This window comes from Mandrillus leucophaeus, unplaced genomic scaffold, assembly GCF_000951045.1.
Source record: "Mandrillus leucophaeus isolate KB7577 unplaced genomic scaffold, Mleu.le_1.0 Scaffold7, whole genome shotgun sequence".
Lineage (NCBI taxonomy): Eukaryota > Metazoa > Chordata > Mammalia > Primates > Cercopithecidae > Mandrillus > Mandrillus leucophaeus.
This window is the reverse complement of record NW_012107585.1, coordinates 4499556-4521749: the sequence shown is the minus strand read 5'-3', so window position 1 is coordinate 4521749 and position 22194 is coordinate 4499556. Positions and strand designations below refer to the sequence as shown.

General features: G+C 43.5%; 1 protein-coding gene across 1 annotated transcript in view; it reads right to left on the bottom strand.

The window, feature by feature from the left end:
* Positions 1 to 21933, bottom strand: part of CCDC60 (coiled-coil domain containing 60) — a 205499-nt gene extending 183566 nt beyond the window's left edge. Inside the window, exon 1 of the mRNA XM_011964410.1 lies at positions 21381 to 21933. Coding sequence (XP_011819800.1) covers positions 21381 to 21470 — 90 coding nt within the window. The 5' untranslated portion in view covers positions 21471 to 21933. The remainder of the gene's footprint in view (positions 1 to 21380) is intronic.
* Between the last annotated feature and the right edge of the window lie 261 nt (positions 21934 to 22194).

Genomic DNA, 22194 nt, shown 5'->3' with positions numbered 1-22194 from the left:
AACTAATGTATCTATCATACATATTTGGGATCTAAAAAAGCTGATCTCAGCCAGGCTCAGTGGCTCACTCCGATAATCCCAGCACTTTGGGAGGCCGAGGCAGGTGGATCACCTGAGGTCGGGAGTTTGAGACCAGCCTGACCAACATAGAGAAAAGCCGTCTCTACTAAAAATACAAAATTAGCCAGGCGTGGTGGCACATGCCTGTAATCCCAGCTATTTGGGAGGCTGAGGCAGGAGAATCGCTTGAACTTGGGAGGTGGAGGTTGCAGTGAGCTGATATCATGCTATTGCACTCCAGCCTGGGCAACAAGAGTGAAACTCCATCTCAAAAAAAAAAAGGCTGATCTCATGGAGTAGAGAATAGAATGATAGCATAGGCTGGGAAAGATATGGGTGTGCATGTTGAGGGGAATGGAGAGAGGTTGGTGAATGGGTATAAACATATAGTTAGATGGAAGAAATAAGTTATAATGTTGGATAGCAGAGTAGTGTCATAATAGTTATCAACAATGTATTATACATTTAAAAATAGCTTGAAGTGAGGACTTGAAATGTTCTCAATACATAGAAATGATAAATGGTCCTGGTGACGGGTATCCTCAGTACCTGCACTTGATCATTACACATACTATGCATGTAACAAAATATCACCTGTACCCATCGACATATTTACAAATATTACATTTCAATAAAAAAGGCCCCTATTTCTTAGTAGTGCTACAATGGCAATTAAATTTCAACATGAGTTTTGGAGAGGACAAAAGTTGAAACAACAGCACTGGTAATGGTCTGTATCTTGATTTTGGTGAAGAGGTTGCATGGATCTTTTCACTGTGCAAAAGCTTATAAAACTATGCACTTATATTTGTGTACTTTTCTCTATGTACGTTATACTTTAATAAAATTGTTTTTTAAAGCATTTGGGTGAGAATAAAATAATTTAGAAAAATTCTACTAGGGGAAAGGACTTCAGAACACAGAGAGAAATGCAAGACATTGCAAAATTGGTCCTGATGCAAGATATTGTAACGATGAAAGGCCAATTTTTCAGGCCTTTGTTGCAAACCTGAAGTGAAACATCTGATATATTTCTCATTTGCATTGCTAGAAATTTAATCTTTGGACAAACACAGGAATAAAGTGAAAAATGGACCACGAGCCATTAAAGGAAGAAAACTGGATGGAAACTTTGGGGAAAGTTCACCACAGTGTCTGTATCTGGGGAGTGATATTATATTGGGAAGGAGGTAATTCTGGTCATATTCTGCACTAGATTTTGGAGGGATATGGTCTGAACAATCTCATAAAAGATTGACATGAGTTCTTGCTAAAGTCTCTAGAAAGAAATATGGCATTAGATGGTGAGAGACTCTAGAAAATGAAATGAATATAAGTGAGTGAATGAATATGAATGTAAATGAAATGAATGAAATAAAATGAAATGGATAACTGTGTATCATTCTAATAACAAAGCAAAAGGTGCAGTACCTAGGGAATCTTGATTTCCACAGAAAACCTCATCTCAGATATTCAAAGAGATTTCACTGAAAATGGCTGGTCCCAGGAGTAAATGGCCTTCTAGAATATTCTGGAATTATCCAGAAAAATCTAAAGTTAAGAATTAGTGGAAATTTTTAAAAAAGAACAATACATTTTAAATAGAATTTGTACTGTTTAGAGCAAGTAGCTGTGCAAGGAGATAATAGGTCAACTATTCGGGGGAAGATGTTGCATTAATTTGTTCAACAAATATTTATTGTGTTTTTTTCCATGGGGCTTAACTGGTACTGAGGTAGGAGGCAGGACTTGACTCAGGAGATGGGACTTGGACACTGGACTAAATTGAGGACTAGCTAAAACAGGAACAAGACAGAAGTTTTTTTCTGAGCCACATCCACCAGTGTGCCACATCAGCTTACCAGTGCCATGGCAACAACTGGAAGTTACCCTTTCCATGGCAACAAGCCAACAACCTGGAAATTACCACCCTTTTCCTAGAAAATTCCACATATTCTGCCCCTTAATTTGCATATAATTAAAAATGGGTATAAATGTGACCACAGAACTGCCTCTGAGCTGCCACTCGGGGCACGCTGCCTGTGGGGTAGCCCTGCTCTGCAAGGAGCAGCAGTTCTGCTGCTGCTGTACACTGCCACTTCATAAAAAATTGCTGTCTAACATTACTGGCTTGCCCTTGAATTCTTTCCCGGGGAAAGCCAAGAACCCTCCCGGGCTAAGCCCCAATTTTGAGGCTCATCTGCCCTGCATCAGCACATAGTAGGTGTGCTGCAAATAGTTTTTGAATAAATGAATGAATTCATAGATGATTAACAGCTGTTCCTGCTCTAATGAATCTGCTGCTGGTGGTGACACAGACGTATCAGCAGTTGCATGATGAAGGCTATGACTGTGGAGCCCCGCAGACTTGGGGAGGAAGAAAACAAGGAGAGAGTTGGAGAAAGCTTCTTAAACGGAGGAACTTCCTAATCTGTCTGGTTTTCATGAGCTCTGAATATGTGCCTGAACCCAGGCCAACAATTTTACCAACAAATAGGAAGACAGTATATAAGATCAGACCAGCTATTAGTACTGTGCCCACCTCAGGCCAGCCCTCCCTCAGGGAGACCAAGTTACCCTGGTTACCCAAGTTTCAAGACTTTTAAAAGTAGGCACTATCTTTATCTCCATTTTGTGGATAAGGAAACTGAGGCTTGGCATGAGAGGTGATTTGGCCAAGGGTCATACAGCAAGGAAATAGCAGAGCCATGGCTCATACTATGCCTGATAGCCAGAAACATTACACATCCTCCCATTATGAATAGGAAGCTGGTTAGATGCCCTACAAGTTTACTCCATGACTCTGCGTCTCTAGATGATGGGACCCCATCTTCAGAACTGGGAGAATCTAGTTTGGATTGTTCTGTCTCTTTAACCCAAGAAGAGATTTCTCTGGCTTGGTCTCTGTTGGCCTGAATTCTACTGCTACTTGAACACAAAGACAGTGTCTGAGTGCTCTGTGACCCTGGTTGAAGCAGCAGTAAAGGCTGAGAACCAGGCTTTGCAAAATGAAGAAATTATTTGTAAAAACATTTGTGGTCTACATTAATGAGCAGTAACTTGATATCAGGTTATTTATCCAAAGAAACCCACATCCATTTGCCTGGAACCCCTTGCACTGTGCTGTAGCTGGAAAGAAAGTCTTCCTGTTTCTTTGTCAAAGCAGAAAGGTGAACCTTCAGAAAATGGCGATTTATGCTGAAAAACCCTGACAGACTCTTAACTGAAACTGCATAAATTGTGGTCCTGTCATTTACAGCTGGAGACATCCTGATGATTTTCTGCTTTTGGTTTAAAACATTACCTAAGCCACTCTGTTATCAATCTTATCTAATGATCTATTTACCTAAAGTACACAATTACAGACAGACTCCCATTACAATCCAGGCAGACGAGAGCACATTAATGAAACAAGGAGTCTGTGGGATTGGATTGCCTAGCAATTGGTCTGAAAGTCTGCTTTCCTTGATGTCCAAGTGAACAGGCTGTCTAGAGTTTTTCTGTTCACTTTTTAAACCGATAAAATTGTTACAATTATTTAAAAAGCTAAAAGGAAGCATAGGAAGAACTAACAAACGTTGTTAGGTGTCATGATGGAGGGTAGACAGAGAAAGAGAGACAGAGAAATGGAGAAGAAGGGAAAGAGGGAGGAGAGAGAGAAGAGAGAGAATGAGAGCGAGTGAGCAGGGAGACAGCAGATAGCTAGAAAGAGGGTGAGAGAGAGTGAAAAAGAAAGAGGAGAGAGAGCAAGAGAGCACGGAGAGAGAGAGCAGATATCGAGGAAGAAGGTGAGAAGAAAGGGGTATGGCTGGGCACAGTAGCTTACGCCTGTAATCCCAGCACTTTGGGATGCCGAGGCCGGTGGATCACCTGGGGTCAGGAGTTTGAGACCAGCCTGGCCAACATGATGAAACCCCGTCTCTACTAAAAATATAAAAAATTAACCAGGTGTGGTGGTGGGCACCTGTAATCCCAGCTACTTGGGAGGCTAAGGCAGGAGAATTGCTTGAACCCCAGAGGCAGAAGTTGCAGTAAGCTGAGATCGCGCCTCTGCACTCCAGCCTGGGCAACAAGAGTGAAACTCTGTCTCCAAAAACAAAACAAAACAAAACAAAACAAAGAACAACAAGAAGAAGATGGAGAGAGGGGAGAGAGAAGGAGAGAAACATAGAGAGACAAAGAATGAGAGACAGAGACAGAGAGAAATATAGACAGAGAGACAGAGAGAGATGGACAGAGACATTTTGAGAGATTTGTTTAATGCACAGTTTTCAAATCTTTGGTGAAATAAAAACTGCTTTCTGGGGAGTTACATTATTTGATTTCCTTTGGATCTGGGTTGGCTACTTAGGGGCCATCTGACCTCTGATCGACATCCCCAGCCACTTCATGAAGTCCCCTATCATGGATTAAGGTCCTTTAAGTGCTGAAAGAGGCTATCTTCCTTCACAGGCAGACAAGGAACAGTGAAATCTGGCTTCCTTTCGAGTCAATTTGCAGGAGGACCATGTTCTTACATTAAAAAAAAAAGGAGAAAAGGGACACTTTGTTTTGTGAGTGATTGTGAGTGACCCTGAGCCAGCTGCATCTGATGTGAACAGTGTCATAACCCCCATTCCACCCTCTCAAATGCTCCTGTAACTTCTCCTGAGCTTAACAGTCTTTGATAGCAAGGAGGGCTTATACAGGCTGTGTGAGTATCATGTGGAAGTGAATTTATTTATTAATTTTTTAATTTCAATTTTAATTATTGAGACAGAGTCTCACTCTGTCGCCCAGTCTGGAGTACAGTGGCGCAATCTCGGCTCACTATGACCTCTGCCTCCCTGGTTCAAGTGATTCTCCTGCCTCAACCTCCCAAGTAGCTTGGATCTCAGGTACCTACCACCACCACATCCAGCTAATTTTTGTGTTTTTAGTAGAGATGGGGTTTCACCATGTTGGCCAGGCTGGTCTTGAATTCCTGACCTTCAGTGATCCGCCTATCTCAGCCTCCCAAAGTGCTGGGATTACAGGCATGAGTTACTGTGTCTTAACTGGGAAGTGAATTTTAAGAAACTTGAGAATGAAGCCAAGACTCCATCCCAGCAATTATTAGCAGCTCTGGTCATCCTGCAGAGGGAAATGGGACTTTTGGGCCAGACTGGGCTGGTTTTCAGGGTTAACTTCTCCATCCATTAGCAGTGCAACATCTTATAAGTCATGTTTAAATTCTGAGCCTTGGTTTTCTTATCTGTAAAAGGGAGGTGATAACATCTTCCTCACAAAGTTGTCGTAAGGTTTCAAAACACTGTTTGTAAATCACCTGGCACACAGTGAACCCTTAGTAAATGGTAGGATAACAGGATAGACTAACAGGCAGGATAGTGATATGGTTTGGACCCATGTCTCCATTCAAATCTTGGGTCGAATTATAATCCCCAGTGTTGGAGGTGGGGTCTGGTAGGAGGTGACTGGATCATGTTGGTGGATTTCCCCCTTGCTGTTCTCACAATAGTGAGTGAATCCTCATGGTATCTAGTTGTTTTGAAAGTGTGTAGCTCTTTCGCCTTTCACTTTCTCTCCCTCCTGCTGGACATGTGAAGATGTGCTTTCTTCCCCTTTGCCCTTTTGCCATGATTACAAGTTTCCTGAGGCCTCCCCAACTATGCTTCCTGAGAGTCAATTAAACCTCTTTTCTTCATAAATCTCAGGTAGTTCTTTATAGCAGTGTGAGAACTGACTAATACAGAAAATTGATACTTGGAGTGAGGCACTGCTATAAAGATAACTGAAAATGTGGAGGTGACTTTGGAACTGGGTAATAGGCAGAGTTTGGAACAGTTTGTAGAACTCAGTACAAGATAGAAAGATGAGGGAAAGTTTGGAACTTCCTAGAGACTTGCCGAATGGTTGTGACCAAAATGCTGATAGTAATATGGACAATGAAGTCCAGGCTGAGGTGGTCTCAGATGGAAACAAGGAACTTACTGGAAACTGGAGTAAAGGTCACTCTTGCTATGCTTTAGCAAAGAGTGGTTCCTTCATGAATGGTTTAGCACTAACCTCTTGTTGCTGTTCTGACAATAAAGTTCTTACAAGATCTGGTTGTTTAAAAGTCTGTAGCATCTCCCCCTCTCTCTCTGGGTCCTGCTCCTGCCATGTAAGGCTCTCACTCCCGCTTTGCCTTCCACCATGAGTAAAAGCTTCCTGAGGTCTCTCCAGAAGTAGTTGCTGCCATGTTTCCTGTGCAGCCTGCAGAGCCATGAGCCAATTAAACTTCTTGTCTTTATAAGTTACCCAGTCTCAGGTATTTTTTTACAGCAATATGTGAATGGACTAATAGAGATAGTATAGACTGAGGGCTCAAGATAAGCATCAGACACCGAGTGACAGTGAGAAAGACCCGCCTGAAGGCATCTTCAAGGTAGCAATGGGAGAATGGATCTCTCAATTCTTACCCACTTTGAGAATACAAAACTAGAGAGTGCAAAGGGAGAGAGGCACTTGTGAAGCAATTTCATCAGTAGCTTCTGTGATGCTTTGAATCCTGACCCCAAAGGGAAGAGGATGCTTTATCCTTCACCTCAAAATTAATGAGGGAGAGACTACCATTGGGATTGCTCAAGAGTTGAAGATGAGATCCCTGCAGCTGGGGACTGGTGGGCTGGTCTCTGACACCCTTCTGGAAAATCCAGAGAACAGAGGCAGGCTAGGAAGTGCTTCTGGGGCAAAGAAGGTAGAGAGATGGAGAATAGCTGCTGTGTCAGGAAGTAGTGCTTGTCTTCAGTGGTATGTCAGGGGTGTGTGAAACCTGGGGATCAGATGTGACACCAAAGGCAGAAACAGCAACCTGGGATTCTGCCCATAATGACTCCCACCAGTAATGCAGGAGACTCCAATACCGTGAGTCTGAAAGGGGTGGATTTCTGAAAAACTAGGATCTGAGGGGAGTGCACAGCTCGTAGAAAATAGGTCGAGAGCAGGAACCAGAGTGCTGAGGTAGAGAACTTTGAAAAAGCCAACAAAATTACCTTCAGAATGAGCCAATTTTAGGCATCTGCTGAACCTAGAGAGAATAGAACCATTTTATGGCAGTGCTGATAAGAGCCTTCCCATGTCTCCTATTTTCTTTTCCAGCCAACACAGTTAGAAAGCAAAGGAGAGGCTGGGCACGGTGGCTCCCATCTGTAATCCCAGCACTTTGGGAGACCGAGGCAGGCAGATCACTTGAGGTAAGGAGTTTGAAACCAGCCTGGCCAACATGGAAAAACCCTGTCTCTACTAAAAATACAGCATGGTGAAATCTTGTGTCTACTAAAAATACAAAAAAAATTAGCTGGGTGTTGTGGCATGTGCCTGTAGTCCCAGTTACTTAGGAGGCTGAGGTGAAAGAAATGCTTGAACCCAGGAGGTGGTGGTTGCAGTGAGCTGAGATCATGCTACTGTACTCCAGTCTGGGTGACAGAGTGAGACTGTCTCAGAAAAAAAAAAAAAGAAAAGAAAAGAAAAAGAAAGCAAAGGAGAGCTGGGGATCTCCCTGGTTCAAGATAGAGGCACACCCCACATCTCCCTTCTGGGTGGCCTGCCTGAAACCATCCTTAAAAGGGAAGAGAACGGGACCACTCTTCTCCTTGAGGGAAGGTTGTAATGTTGCTTAATATCTTGTCAATGCTTTTGGTTTTTGAATTGTGGCTGTGTTTTGTGACTTAAAGAGACTACTAGAGTGGCTGTCACCCAAGGGTGAGCAGAAAAGGGACTGAGTACACCATTTTTATGCAGGCTCCTGCACTGAAAATATCTGAAGGGAGCAATAAGAGGCAAAGATAAAGTTGTGTTGATGAGATAATCCCAGGCTTCATTCAATGAACAGGGTGTATTCGTGATTAGCGACATTACAAAAGATGGGATGGAGACTTCGTGGGCTTCTTGGAGGGGCTGGAGCGGATTGAGAGTCCTGTGGAATGTCTGTCAGTTGTCAACTTCAGGGACTACTGGGGTGAATAGGGTGTCCTTGAAACACGCCCTGGGCCAGGCGCAGTGGCTCATGCCTGTAATCCAAGTACTTTGGGAGGCTGAGGCGGGCAGATCATCTGAGGTCAGGAGTTTGAGAGCATCCTGGTGAATATGGTGAAACCCCATCCCTACTAAAAATACAAAAGAACTAGGTGGCACACACCTGTAATCCCAGCTATTCAGGAGACTAAGACATGAGAATTCCTTGAACCTGGGAGGCAGGGGTTGCATTGAGCCCAGATTGCACCACTGCACTCCAGCCTGGGCAACAGAGAGAGACTGTGTCTCAACACACCCTGGACCTTGGCCTTGGTGGGTGAGGAGAAGCCAGAAGTGAACAGTTGTAAGATGCAGTCAAGGTTTTATCTATCCCCCAAAGCTTTTCAAAGTGGGTGATTATCCTTCCTTCTGCTCTTCTTTTGAGAGTGGGGGCATATTTTCTCTCAACCCACCCACCCCCAGGGAAAAGTCGAGTTTACCTTGTTGAGAAATACAGCATAATGGTTAAAAATGATGGATGGTCCACTAATCAGCAGCTGTATGACCCTTGTTGACAGGTTTCCTCATCTGTAAAATGGAATTAATAATGCCTGCCCCTTAGCACTGTACAGTGCATGGAATTGCATAACTCACATAAGGGGTTTGCATGTCACAAGACACACAATTAAGTACACAGCCAATAACATCAGTTGCTTCCATTATCATAATCATGGCTATATAATGTACCAATTACTTATTCTTAAAACATTGACGTCGTTTTTAACCTCATGGAGAATACAAAAACACACCTCCAGGACGACCTTGAGAGAATGATGATTCATCAGGAGATTTCTTTTCTGAATACTATGCCATCTTTTTCTGGACAAAAGAGCCAATTTGGCATTACATACACCAGAACATGGGAATGGTTGGGATGTACATAAAACATCAAGAGCACTGAAAAATGTCAATCACAAATCAACCTTAGCTATTATTTTGGACTCAGTCCTTACGAACATTATCTTGAATCTTCACGAGATTCAATTACAGGTGAGAGCCTTCAGCATCAGAGAAGTGAAAAGTGTAAGGTCATAGAGCAGGCAAACAACATCAGAATTGGAACTCAAAACCCAGAATGAGCCCATGATCCAGGTGCTAACTCAATCAGTTCTGGCTAGAGTCTGTCTGTTTAGTGAAGGAAATTCAAGAACTGTGCTTTTCCTGGGGCAATTTAAATCCTGAGCCATAGAACGCAAGGAAAAGGGGACTGGGAGGGCTGTTTGCTGGTTGGGGCGGGAAGTGAAAAGGTGAGGAGGCTAGTTAGGGTTAAAGAAGCATCCAAACTGCTTACTCGCATTCTAAAAGACCCTGCAGAATGCTCTCACCATTCTCAAATTCCCTATGAGAATGCTGTATTCATGGTGTCTCAAATTCCTTGGTACCTGCCAACAAGCATTGCTTCCTGAGTTTTGAGGAGCCTCTTTTAAGAGGTCTAAAAATATCAAAGAAGCAGTTTGATTAGCAGAGGATGAGATCAGCTAATAAGTAATAGCAACACAGGCGACAGTCATGTGCTAATTGCCTTTTGGGCATTTTCTTCAAGGGCTCTTAGAAGTGAAACATTTTAGTCATGTTAACGTTTTGGCTGCCTTTTCCTGAATGCATAAAAATGATCAGCATAAGAATTGTCATCTCTGGAAATGTCAGTATTTAAATGTTTTAATTCTTGATATTTGGGAGCCATTGGCTTTGATTTTGAAGTGAGAGTATTAAGAGATAACATTTTGTGAGCACTTACTACCTGCCTGGGGCTATCCCTGATCCTCCCAACAACTCGATGAGGTAGAAACTGTTATTATTTTTGTATGGAGGAGAGGGAAACTGAGGCACAGAGAGTAACTTGCCCAAGGTTACATAGCAAGTATTAGAATGGTATTCATATTTATGGGGCACCCAGCATGTACTGGGAATATAGTAATAAAACATACGTGGGCCTTGCCCAAATGGAATTTCCAGTTGCCTAAGGAATGTGTTGCCTCACTGTGTGGAACTATCCTTGGTCCTGAGAAGAGAGACTAGAGAATATTGAACATCTTGCCAGTACCAGCCCCTGTGCAAGGCGCTAGGATAGAATCATGAGAAACACGTGGTCACTTTCCTCAAGGAGCTACAAGTCTAGTGGTGAGATAAGAAAAATAAACAGGCAATTATGATACAGAATTTGTTTTGGAGAAAATAAAAATTTCAGTGGGTCAGAGCTTGGATTCAAAGTGAATCCATTTAACTTGATATTTACTCAAATTATTCAACCCAATTAAGCTGTTTACAAGTATCAGCATTTCAGCCACACATACCCCAGAGCCTCGTCTCTCGCTGGTTGGGCCTGTCTTTCTCTCCGTTTTATCTAGCAGGTCTTGGCAGTATATTGACCGAGGATCAAAATATGCCTTTCTTAGAAAGGTGACTCTAATTAGAAATGGCTTATAAATCTTCATTGAAATGAACATTATTTAGAAAGATGAGTCTAGGCCGGGCATGGTGGCTTATGCCTGTAATCCCAGCACTTTGAGAGGCCGAGGTGGGTGGATCACAAGGTCAGGAGTTCGACACCATCTTGACCAACGTGGTGAAACCCCATCTCTACTAAAAATACAAAAATTAGCTGGGCATGGGGGGGTGTGCCTGTAACCCCAGCTACTCAGGAGGCTGAGGCAGAAGAATCACTTGAACCCAGGAGGCAGAGGCTGCAGTGAGCCTAGATCGCGCCATTGCACTCCAGCCTCGGCGACAGAGTAAGACTCCGTCTCAAAATAAATAAATAAAGAAAGAAAGAAAGAAAAAAGGAAAAAGAAAGAAAGAAAGAAAGAAAGAAAGAAAGAAAGAAAGAAAGAAAGAAAGAAAGAAAGAAAGATGAGTCTAAGCCACACGCAGGTTTTTTTCCCCTCTTTTTCTCATCCTTAGCTGTGTTTTTTTCTGGCAGAAACCTGCTAGCATATTTTAGGAAAAGCTCAAGAAAATGCAAATATCCTTGTCTGTGGTCACGGGCACAGTCACATTTTTGTTTGCATTGCCTACAGCTAAAATTGGCGCTTCCCCCTTTCTTCCAGAGACTTTTAAAATATATTCTTTCAAAATTGCACCAATAGCTGCCCCTTTTAGAGATATACTTGCCCCTTCTTACTGCGACCTACCAGGCTCATCTTAAGAGCACAGGCTTTCTGTAGTTATTTGGTCCTGGATTCAAATCCTAACTCCACCACCTGCTTCTCTGATGTCTCTGGGAAGGTTGCAAAACTTCTTCAAGCCTCAGTTTCCCCATCTCTACAAGTAGAGATTAGATGTCATGATAGCACCTGCCACACTGGATTGAAGAGTTCATTTTAATAATATATGCAAAGCAATTGGTACAAAATAGATGCTCAGTAAGTGGTAGTCATTTTTTTTTTTCATGTGCCATCAAGGGAGCCTAGCAATTTCCAGGTTAAGATTCCCTGCTTCTTCAGATGAAGACAAAGAAATCAAAGAGGTTAAGTGATTTGTCCAAAGTCATACAGCCAGACCAGGTGCAGTGGCTCACGCCTGTAATCCCAGCACTTTGGGAGGCCGAGGTGGGTAGATCTTTTGAGCCAAGGAGTTCAGGACCAGCCTGGGCAATATGGCAAAACCCCGTGTCTACTAAAAATACAAAAAAACCCCAAAATCAGCTAGGTATGGTGGCGTGTGCCTGTAATCCCAACTATTTGGGAGGCTGAGAAAAGAGAATCCCTTGAACCTGGGGGATGGAGATTGAATTGAACTGAGATCGTGCCACTTCACGCCAGCCAGCGTGACAGAGTGAGACTGTCTCAAAACAAACAAACAAACAAAAACAACAAAACACAAAGTCATACAGCCAGATAGTGAGAGAGCTGGGAACCAGGTCTCTTAATTCTAGGTAAGGGCTATGCCTGCTCCACCACCATGCAAATATCTGGAAAGGTATTGCCATGAAAAACCAATAAGAATTTGACTGTTTGAGGGGAGGTCTTGAGAGGTAGCTCCAGTTATTCCCTCTCTATGTCCCATCTAAACTGCAGGCTCCATTTTTTTTCTCTCTCTCTCTCTCTTTTTTTTTTTAGATAGAGTCTCACTCCATCACCCAGGCTGGAGTACAGTGGTACAATCTGGGCTCACTGCAGCCTCCACCTCCCGGGTTCAAGTGATTCTCCTGCCTCAGCCTCCTGAGAAGCTGGGATTACAGGTTCATGCCACCATGCCTGGCTAATTTTTGTATTTTTAGTAAAGATGGGGTTTCAGCATGTTGATCAGGCTGGTCTCGAACTCCTGGCCTCATAATCTGCCTGCCTCGGCTTCCCAAAGTGCTAGCATTACAGGTGTGAGCCACTGTGCCCAGCTTCCTTTTTCTGTCTTAAGCAGGGTTGGTTTGGCTTTAATGTTATGTAATTAATGGCTGCTTATGAGACAAGAGAGCACTAGAAAGATCCTACTCATCCAAGTCTTAGTTGTACATCTACCATGTGGCAGGTCCTGTGGGATACCAAGGTGGTAACAACAAAAAAGCTACCCACGTTTCTTGCTCTGGAGGAGCTTATAGTTTCCTAGGGAAGGTAGTATTACAAAGATGAATTTTATGGTGCAAAAGAAGCATGTGACTTGGATTGGGAGGTGGTGGCCAGGGAAGTCTTCTCAAAAGAAATGACATTTAAGCTGACACTGAAAGATGTAGGAGAGATTGTGTGTGTGTGTGTGTGTGTGTGTGTGTGTGTGTGTGTGTGAGAGAGAGAGAGAGAGAGAGAGAGAGAGAAAGAGAGACAGAGAGAGAGAATGTTCTAAGAGGAGGAGGAAGATATCAGGCAGAAATTCCAAAACTAGTGTGACTCCTTAATGGTGACCAAGTGATGAAAGATGAGGCTGAAGAACCTGCCACTGGCCAGATCATGCAGAGACTTTTAAACTTCGTTAAAGATACTCATCTTCATTGTGAGGACAATAGACGGTCATTGAATTGTTTTAACAAGGGGAATGACAGTATCACACTTGCATTAAAAGACAATGGGTCAGATGGAAGGTAAAAAGTATGGTTATGGGGCCAATGGGATGGTCCTGGCAATAAATAATGGTGCTATGGACCAGGTAGTAACCTTGGGGAAGGAGGCAGCATCCACTGAACACCCACCCTGTGGCAGTTAATTGGACACATGGGGTGATGAAGAGGCAGAGGTCATAGATGAAGCTTGGGTTTCTACTTGAACAACTGGGTACATGACGGGATCATTTATTTAGATGGGGAAGGTTTTACCGTCAGATAGGCATTCGACTGGGCAAGGGTAGTCAAGACTTTAGTATCCTTCTGCTGGTGATTCTCAACTGTGAATGGTCTTGCCCCCTGAGGACATTTGGCAATACTGAGATGATTTTGGTTGTCACCATGGGGAGGCTGTGACTGTCATCTAATAGGGAGAGGCCAGGAATGCTGCTTCACACCCTGCAATGCAAGGGATAGCCTATCTGGCCTCAAATGTTCAACAGTGCCAAATTTGAGAAACTGCTGAAACGCAAAGCCTGGAGAGAAGTAACACACTAGATATTTCCAATTATTTAAAGCTTTAGTGGGAGTTCATGGGGCAAAGTCCTCCCTAATTTGACAACCCTTTGGGACAGAAACTTGGGTAACTTTGTGTATGGAGAGGGAGAGTGTGAAAAGAGTGATCTGCTGGAGCTCTGTGAGGGAACATTTTGTCAGACAGGATACCAAGAAAGAACTTGGCTTTTGCAGAAGGATGGTAATACGCCCCCCTCCCTTCCTCCCTGATGTATTAGAAAATGAGTTCTAGGTTTGGCTCAGTGTCTAGTACCACCCGAAGTCTATATCCAGCCAACATTCAAGATTCAGATGGCTTCACTGCACCTGACTTTCCATGATAGAACTTGTTTCTACCTCAAACTCATATATATATAGTTTGCCTTTCTTTTGGTAGTTATTATGCACCGTCTTGATTCATAGTTATTTATAAATGTTCTTTCCAACAGCACTGTGGGTTCCTTGGGAGAAGACCACAAGTCTGCTGCATTTTAGCGCCCTCAAAACATCTGTCACATGGGAGGTGCTCAATATATACCTCAAAAGATGACCCTGATCATGTACCAGGCTGCAATGGGGGGATAATCTCTGTCCATTCTGCCCCTGATCTACAGCCCACCACGAAACCCCTGACAATGCTGGACCTATCCCAGAATCTGTCCCAGTTGCATAATCTCCCCACTTTGTGAAATCCAGAAACCCCGAGGCATTTCCAGGCTTGAAAGCCGATTGCCAGACGCGGCTAATTTTCAAGTTATTAAATAAAACTACCGATTGCATAAATTCCAATTTAGGCAGAAATACATTAGATCAAAATTGAGCCCCGCAAGAAATTTTCTCAGCAGAGTTTGAAAACAGGAATTTGGAAGGGAAAATGCCACCATCTCATGATAGAAGGTATCCCATTATGATGATTATGATTTTGAATTTAGCTGTCAGAAATATCTCTGAGAAAAAATATGTTGGTTTATTCAGTCCAAGAAAGGTTTAATTGGCTTCTGTCAGATTTTATGGAAGTGCTATTTGCCACTGAACCCCATATGAATTTTTGCAGCTTTTGAATGTAACAGCTGATGGCTGAGTCTTTGGAAGCTGTGGAGATGTTGAAAGGAAGTCAAGAATAAGTTTCTTTCCACAGTTGTGCAAAGGCTTATCTAACCAGAATTTCCTTAAGCCTCGCCAAACAGTGGAAACAGATGGGGGTCACAGGAATAAAGATGGCACACATTCCATTTGTTTAGATCCATGCTCGCGTTATTCTCCCTACATTTTTCAGAGTGTCCAGAGTGTCTCATTTGATTTTCTTTATTCACTTCTGTGTCCCCACCACCTATAACCATACTTGGCACATACTTGGAACTCAGTACATGTTAGTTGAGTGAATAAATGTTCCCACTGGGGGAACTCTACTTTTTCCCTCACCCCTGCAGCTCTTTGATGGGTACTACTATGGACAAGTGCCCTTGAGATTCCTAAGCAGTTGTTGTGTAGGGTAGGGGATAGGGATGACTCTCTTTTTTGGGTTACCCTCTGTCAATGCATGGCTTGGGATCCCTATTATTTGAGTTTTTGTGAAATCATTTGTGCAAGTCACTGCTGAATAGTCAATCCAGTACTCATCTTCGATATCACCATCGCTTCCTAGCCCCTGCTTTCTATACTCATGTTAGATGCAAACTTTCCCAGCCATTCTTATCGCTAGAAAAGAGAGGCGATGCTGTTCTGGAAAATTAGAAATAGAGAAAAAAGGTCAGGAAGATTCTTGGAAAGCTTCTATTTGCCTCATAAAAGGGACAAACATAGCTTTTCCTCTCTACTTTTTCCTCTTTCTGCTGGAATATGGATGCGATGCCTGGACCTGGGACAGTCATTGTGTGACCACGAGGGAAAAGGCCTTGGCAGCCTGACGCTGGTGAGCTCTCGAGCCAATGCCAGCAGCTATCCACCTCCAGACTTCTCACACGAGAAAAATAACTTCCTATTTGTTTACTTCACTGCTTTTCAGTTTTTCTCTTACTTGCAGCCAAAAACAGCCCTAACTGATGGTGTTTTCCTTTTCCTTTTTCCTCCCTACCCTTTGGCTCTCTATGGGATTAAAACATGAATAATGGGACTGAGCTGAGAGGTAAATAAATCCAAGGGACTCAAACCATGCTCAGGAGCACCCCCTTCTCCACAACTAACACATTGCATCTCTCATGCAAACATATTCTCATACCAACTCTAAAAATATCTTTGGACCTGCTTCTTCCCTTCTACCCTTAAGCTGGGGCCTGGCCTCATTAATGATGGACCTCACTATGTGACTTTAAAGTTAATACTCAGGTTCCTCTAGACTTCATTTCTCAGTTGGGCATATCTTCAAAACAGTCATGGTAGCACTCATGTCCAATCAGAGAAGGGAGAGGAGCACAAGTAACAATAATGACCACTGTCACCACTTACTGGAGGCTAACTGGGTATTGTGCTCAGTATTTCACATGCGTTATTTTATTTCATCCTTCCAAAACATCTATGCCATAGATCTTATTGTTCTTCAACCCCATTTACCAGAAACTCACACTGGAGTGTCAAAAAGAGGATTTGAACCCACCTTTGCCTGACTTCAAAGGCAGAGCTTCTAACTAATTACAAAGCTTATTATCCCATCAATGAGACTCTTGGATCATTTCTTCACTCCTCTCCCATCCTCCCCTCTCCCTGCAGAGCAGCTGCCTCTTTGCAGATGGGACATATAGCCTGCTTCATTTTGTACAGCATGAAGAGTGTCAATCGCTTTTCCCATGTCAGGAGGTAATGAACACACTCCTTCCCTGCATCCTGATTTATCACGGAAAGGAGCCGACTGTCACATGGCCATGCAATTAGACACAGCAAGATTCGCTAAGGCAAGCATTGCCTGTCCAAAGCATTAGGCCACAAAAATAACAAAACAAAACAAAAAAACCCAAACAAACCACCTAAACAAAAAGCATGAATTCTGCAATTTATCTCATGCAGTAGCAACGGAGCTAGAAGAACCCCTCGGAAAGAGAAAAGAGTCTCTTCTCCCTCATTGTTCTTTTCCTGGCTTAAGTCATGAACGATATAACAATGGAGGTACAGCCAGCTGAGATGCTTTAGAACTGAATCTCAAGTTGTTGTTAGATATTTCATTTTGTTTTATTTTTTCAGGGTAATCAGTGATTCCACGCAGGGGGCGTGGTCCCAGTGATTAGAGGCCAGAGAGATCACTGAGCACTGATGTCACCTTTAACAGAAACCAACGACTCACCACAGCCCAGCATTTATCTCTTCAGGTCACAATTTCTTCTATTTGGACAAGGAGGAAAATCGTTTTATGTTTGCGGTGGAAACATATTGTGCTGGGAGTCCAGGTTTCTCTTGTTGGGGAAAATGTTTCTCAAATATGTTGGTTCTCCTTTTCTGACTCCAGGCAGCCCAGCTGGGTGTATGCTGGACTGGGCTTCCAAGACTGTCTCTGGAGACATCCATCCTCATCATTTGGTGGTGGGGGGCGGGGGGTGGGGTAGCAGGAAGGATGGAGACTGTCAGGCCCAGATCTTTTCCATACTTGGGATTCTGCCTGGTTTGTCCCCTTCTTCAGGTACCTGTCAACTTACCTCTCAGCAGAGAACTAGACCCTGGGGATCTTCAAGCCCCAGTCTACCTAGGAACTAAAGCTTATTAACAATACCTCTATTATAGAGTTGTTGAAAGGATTAAACAACGCCATAATGGTGGCTACCATTTAATGGTATTTACTTTATACCAGGCTCTGTTCTAACAGCATTACCCACATTAACTCCTCTAATTCCCACAACACCCCTTTGACGAGGAAGCATTTTTACATGTATTTCATCTATTCTGAGATGCACCTTTTCTTTCTGCATTTTAATACCTCTGAAACTGGGACACATAATTGAAACAGGTGATAGTTTAATTTGTTGAGTTTTCTTTTTTAGCAGCACAAGAAAATGGTGATGCATCTGGAAATGGAAGGCTTCTTGGATTAGATAAAATGTGATACACTTGTTTCACAGAGCAGCAAACTGAGGCACAGAGAGGAAGTGAGTAGCCCAAGGTCACACAACCTAGTAAGTGGCAGTGTTGGGGTTTGAGCCCACAGAGTTTGCTGAAGAATATGCTCTTTTATTGGTTGATTGATGTACTGAGACAGGATCTCGCTCTGTCACCCTGGCTAGAGTATAGTGGCACAATCACAGCTCACTGCAGCCTTGACCTCCTGGGCTCAAGCAAGCCTCCTGCCTCAGCCTCCCAAGAAGCTGGGACCATAGGCATATGGTACCACACTTGGCTAGTGTTTTTTTTTGTTTTTTTTGTTTTTTTGTTTTTTTTTTTTTGTGGAGATGGGGTCTCACTATAGTACCCAGGCTGGTCTCAAACTCCTGGGCTCAAGTGATCCTCCTGCCTTGGCCCCCCAAATTGTTGAGATAATAGGCATGAGCCCCTGCGCCTGGCAGAATCTGCTCCTTTAATAACTAAAAGCTAGGATATGAGCAAGGCACCCAGAATGGTTCCTGGAAGTTTCAGGATCTGCCCAAATTAGGGATGCTTCTTTTCTCTCTGGGTTTTTAATGACAACAAGGTAGGAAGTTCAGGCTCTAAGAGATGGAGCTTGTATAAAGGATTGCAAACCTTTACAGTTTTTGTCAAATGCTGCTTTTGAGTTCTCATTCTAGAACATAAAGGGGAATGTTCTAAGCACTTCTCTTTTTCAGCCTTTTCCAAGGCAGAAATCATGGGTCCGTGGTAATCCTATATACAATCTGCTTCTCCCCTCCCCCATGTCTGATCCCATTAGACTTCTGCTTCCTTGGGAAACAAAGGGAAAAGAGACTCCCTAAGCAGATTAGGGGGCCCAACATACGGGCAAGCTAGACGGCTTCTTTAACAAAAGACTTTCAAACCGAGGATTTGCATATGTTATTTATATTCCCTCAGTTAAAAAAAAGAAATCATGAAGATCCTGTACAAAGCAGTTGCCAGTGGAATATTCATTAGGATACAGCAACTTCCAACCCTGTGAGAAAGGAAAACGGCCAGTTCAGAGGGCTTCGAGACCCTTTTGACGTTTTTTCCGAAGTCATTCATTATACTAGCATGCAGGGGACTCTTAATATTACCACGCAGCCAGTGTGGCCACACCTTCCTCCAGGAGAGGCCACTCCTCATATTCTTCCTCACTGGACACTTACCGGCCGCCTGGCATTTTGTGATGCTATTTTTAGGTGTCATTCCCTTTCCTCCTCCAAACAAACCTGGAAGCTATTTGAAGCCAATGATTGTGTCTTATACCTTATTTTTGTAGCCCCTGTGGTGCTGGGCACATTGAACAGAACAACCATTTATCACAGCTTGACTAGAATGGTGAGATGGAGAGAGCTTGCGCTCAGAGCCAGACAGACCCAAATTTAAACCCCAGTTCTGTTCCTTGCCCGTTGAGTGTCCTTGGATAAGGGACCTGTCCTCTCTGAGCCTCAGTGTTGCCATCTCATGAGGAGGTAACAGTTCATAGCCTGAAGGATTGTAGAAGGTTCTGAAAATATCACACTTAAGAGTTTTTTGAGTTCAATACGTGGCACATGATGCATGCATACTCAATACGTGCCAAATATCATCATTATCATGATCGTGACTGCAATTATTACTCGTTTAGTTTACCCCAGACATCAATCCTGATCTCTACATATTTCCTTGTGGCTTGTCACTTTCTAGTGACCCTAGATTAGTTTAACTAATGCTTTACTATAGCTCTAAAACCTTGAAATTCCTAAAGGCACGATCTTTTGAAAGTGAGCTAGGAACCCCCTGGCATCTTCATTATTTCCTAGAAAGTAGAGAGCGGTGCAGAAGGATTTCAGTGAAGCTTTTAGGCCGGAAGTCTTGGTCTATCCAACAGTTCCCTGGAAGCCTTCTTCCCATCACTTGACCTCCCTGAGTCCCACTACCCTCCTCCCATGAAAGAGATGATCATTTCAACTTCTATATCTTCCTCCACTCTCTACATCTCTCTATGGTAGGATGAAAACTTCTATTGCATTTATTTGAGTGCAATGGCTCGTTTCTTCCCAAAATCCAACATGCAGACACACACACAAAAATACACACACACAAAAATACACACACATGCACGCGTGAATCTAAATTAGCTGTCCCTTTTCTTGGCTCCCACAACACCCTCTGATACTTCCTCAACACATCATTAATCAACCTGCATTATAACAATGTTTCTTATCTCTTTTACTCCCCTTCCCAAGCATATACACTATAGATTGTGAGATTCTTGAAAGCGAGTCTCATTTTTAACTAGAGCAAGTGTTTAGCACCTAACAGGGGTTCAATAAATCTTTACTAAATAAATGAAATAACAATATAACTAAAACCTAAAGTGTGCTTACTATATGTCAGGAACTGTGCTCATAGCTTTTGGCGTACATTAACTCATTTAATGCTCACAGCAATGCGATGAGGAAGCTCTATGATATTTCCGTTTTGCAGATGGCAGCACTGAAGCAGAGAAGTTCTGCAACTTGCCCAAGGCCACAGGGCTGCGAAGAGGCACATCCAAACCCAGGGTGATTGTGTCTGCTGCTCCTGCTCTGATGCTCACCCTCTCTATTGAAGTGTTCATTTCCCTCTTCATTCTTTCCCTCATTCATTCCCCCACTGCTATGCTGGAAAGTTCAGCCCCAGAGGGGGCTGCTCTAGATTGAACATCCTTCTGTGTGGTATTTTGAGATGAAAGGAGATGGAAAAAGGTTGTATCTTGCATAGTGGTCTTGCTAAGAGGGCTGAGTAATGAGGAGTGCACAGAGATAGGTTGAGCCTTAGAGAAGAGCAGCTTGGGAATATTTTGGACCACATGGAGAGCCCTGTGAGTTTTAAGCTCTCCTTCATGGACTGACCGCCCGCCAGGCCCTCCTTCCTGGGGCGTGACTGTGAGCCACAAGTGTGCCTTGTGGATGCACCAGAGTGGACCAGCATTGCTGACCTTGGCCAATCCATGCAAAGTGGGGTTTGAGGGTACAATAACAAATGCACACTTACAGTTGTGCTTACCCATTAATGGTTATTTAAAAACAGGAACTATTAACCTCAGTCATTCAGCACATATCGATTTTTCTTTGTTTTTCAAATCAACAACACCGTTTCATGTCCCATAAACACATTATCCAGCGTTAACATCACAGTGGACAGTTTTCATAGCTTATTCCATTTAGTCCTCACATTGCTTCTGCCTAGCTGATGTTGCTGTTCTAATTTCATAGACACAAGGAAATAAAGTCTCAGAGACGCGAAGCAGTTAACCTGTCTAAAGTCACACAGCTGGTGAATGGCAAACCTAGCCTTCGAACCCCAAAAGTTGACCCTCTGCAAGCTCTCCATAGAGAGAGGGGATACACCTGTTTCCGGAGGCCGGCAGATCTCTGAGAGTAAGTTCTGCGAACAGCAAACCTACAATTCATCTTAATTTTTTTCTGATGTTCTACAGTGTCACTGCTGATTTATTCCATCATTTTGGAATTACTGGCTAATAGGATGGCCCAGCTCACTGCTCTGGTTCGGGTTTTCATTCTTTGAGAGAAACCGACCATTGATAGCAACAGGGATGTGTCTCGACAATTTAATTACACCAACCATGACTCTCCTTTCTCCCCCTGTCCCTTGTTGGTCTCGAGGCTAATTCCTATTTCACTTGTCCTCTAAAATATGATTGGTTTCGGCGAGAGGGAAGACTTACCTGCCTTAGGTTCTCCGAGGCATAAAAGGGCCGGACAGCCCCCGCGTTGGGGGAACTCCGAAGTTTCTTGGTGGCTGGAACCTTGGTCATCTTAAAAATCCTTCAGGCTTCAGCCTGTGCCCCCAAGGCAAGGATTTTTCCAGAATCTTCTACTTCAGTAGTCACTGGTATGAGAGGTTTCGGCAACTTCTCCCTGATCCCCAAGTCCCAGTTACAGGAATTCCAAAGCGGTTTCCTTGAGGAGTAATGAGAAAGCACCTGGGTCTTCCGCAGACGGGATGAGGAAGTCCGGGTAGGGCAGAATCAGGTGAGCCTGCAATTATTTACTTTTTGAAAGGTTACAAACTTCTGTAAGCTTCCCCCTCTTCGGAAGGGATATCTTTCTCTTCTATAAGCAAAATAAAATACGAACTAAAAAAAAAAAAAAATTCCAGTGACAAAGTGTGAGAGGGGTCCCGTGGAAGGGCTCCCAGATCCCCATCCTCCAAGAGTGGTCGAGAACTAAGACGGCCCCAAAGAGGGGTTTATCGCACTGCGGGGAAAGTCGGCAACTGCTAACCGCGGGGCGGGGGAGGGGGGCACGCGGTTGCTTGGCTACGGGACGCGGAGGAGGGCTTCCTCATTGGCTGGAATTGGTGGGGGCGGTGTCGTGGGGATCGTGAACTCTCCCAGGTTGCTGGGACGCCGGCTCAGAGCAGCGTCCTTTAAACAAATTGGTTTCTCTTTTCAGGCCTGAGGACCATACCCTTTCTCTCTGCCTAACTACAAGCGACTCCTTCCTTTCAAACTGCTCTGTCCTGTTGCTAACCCACTA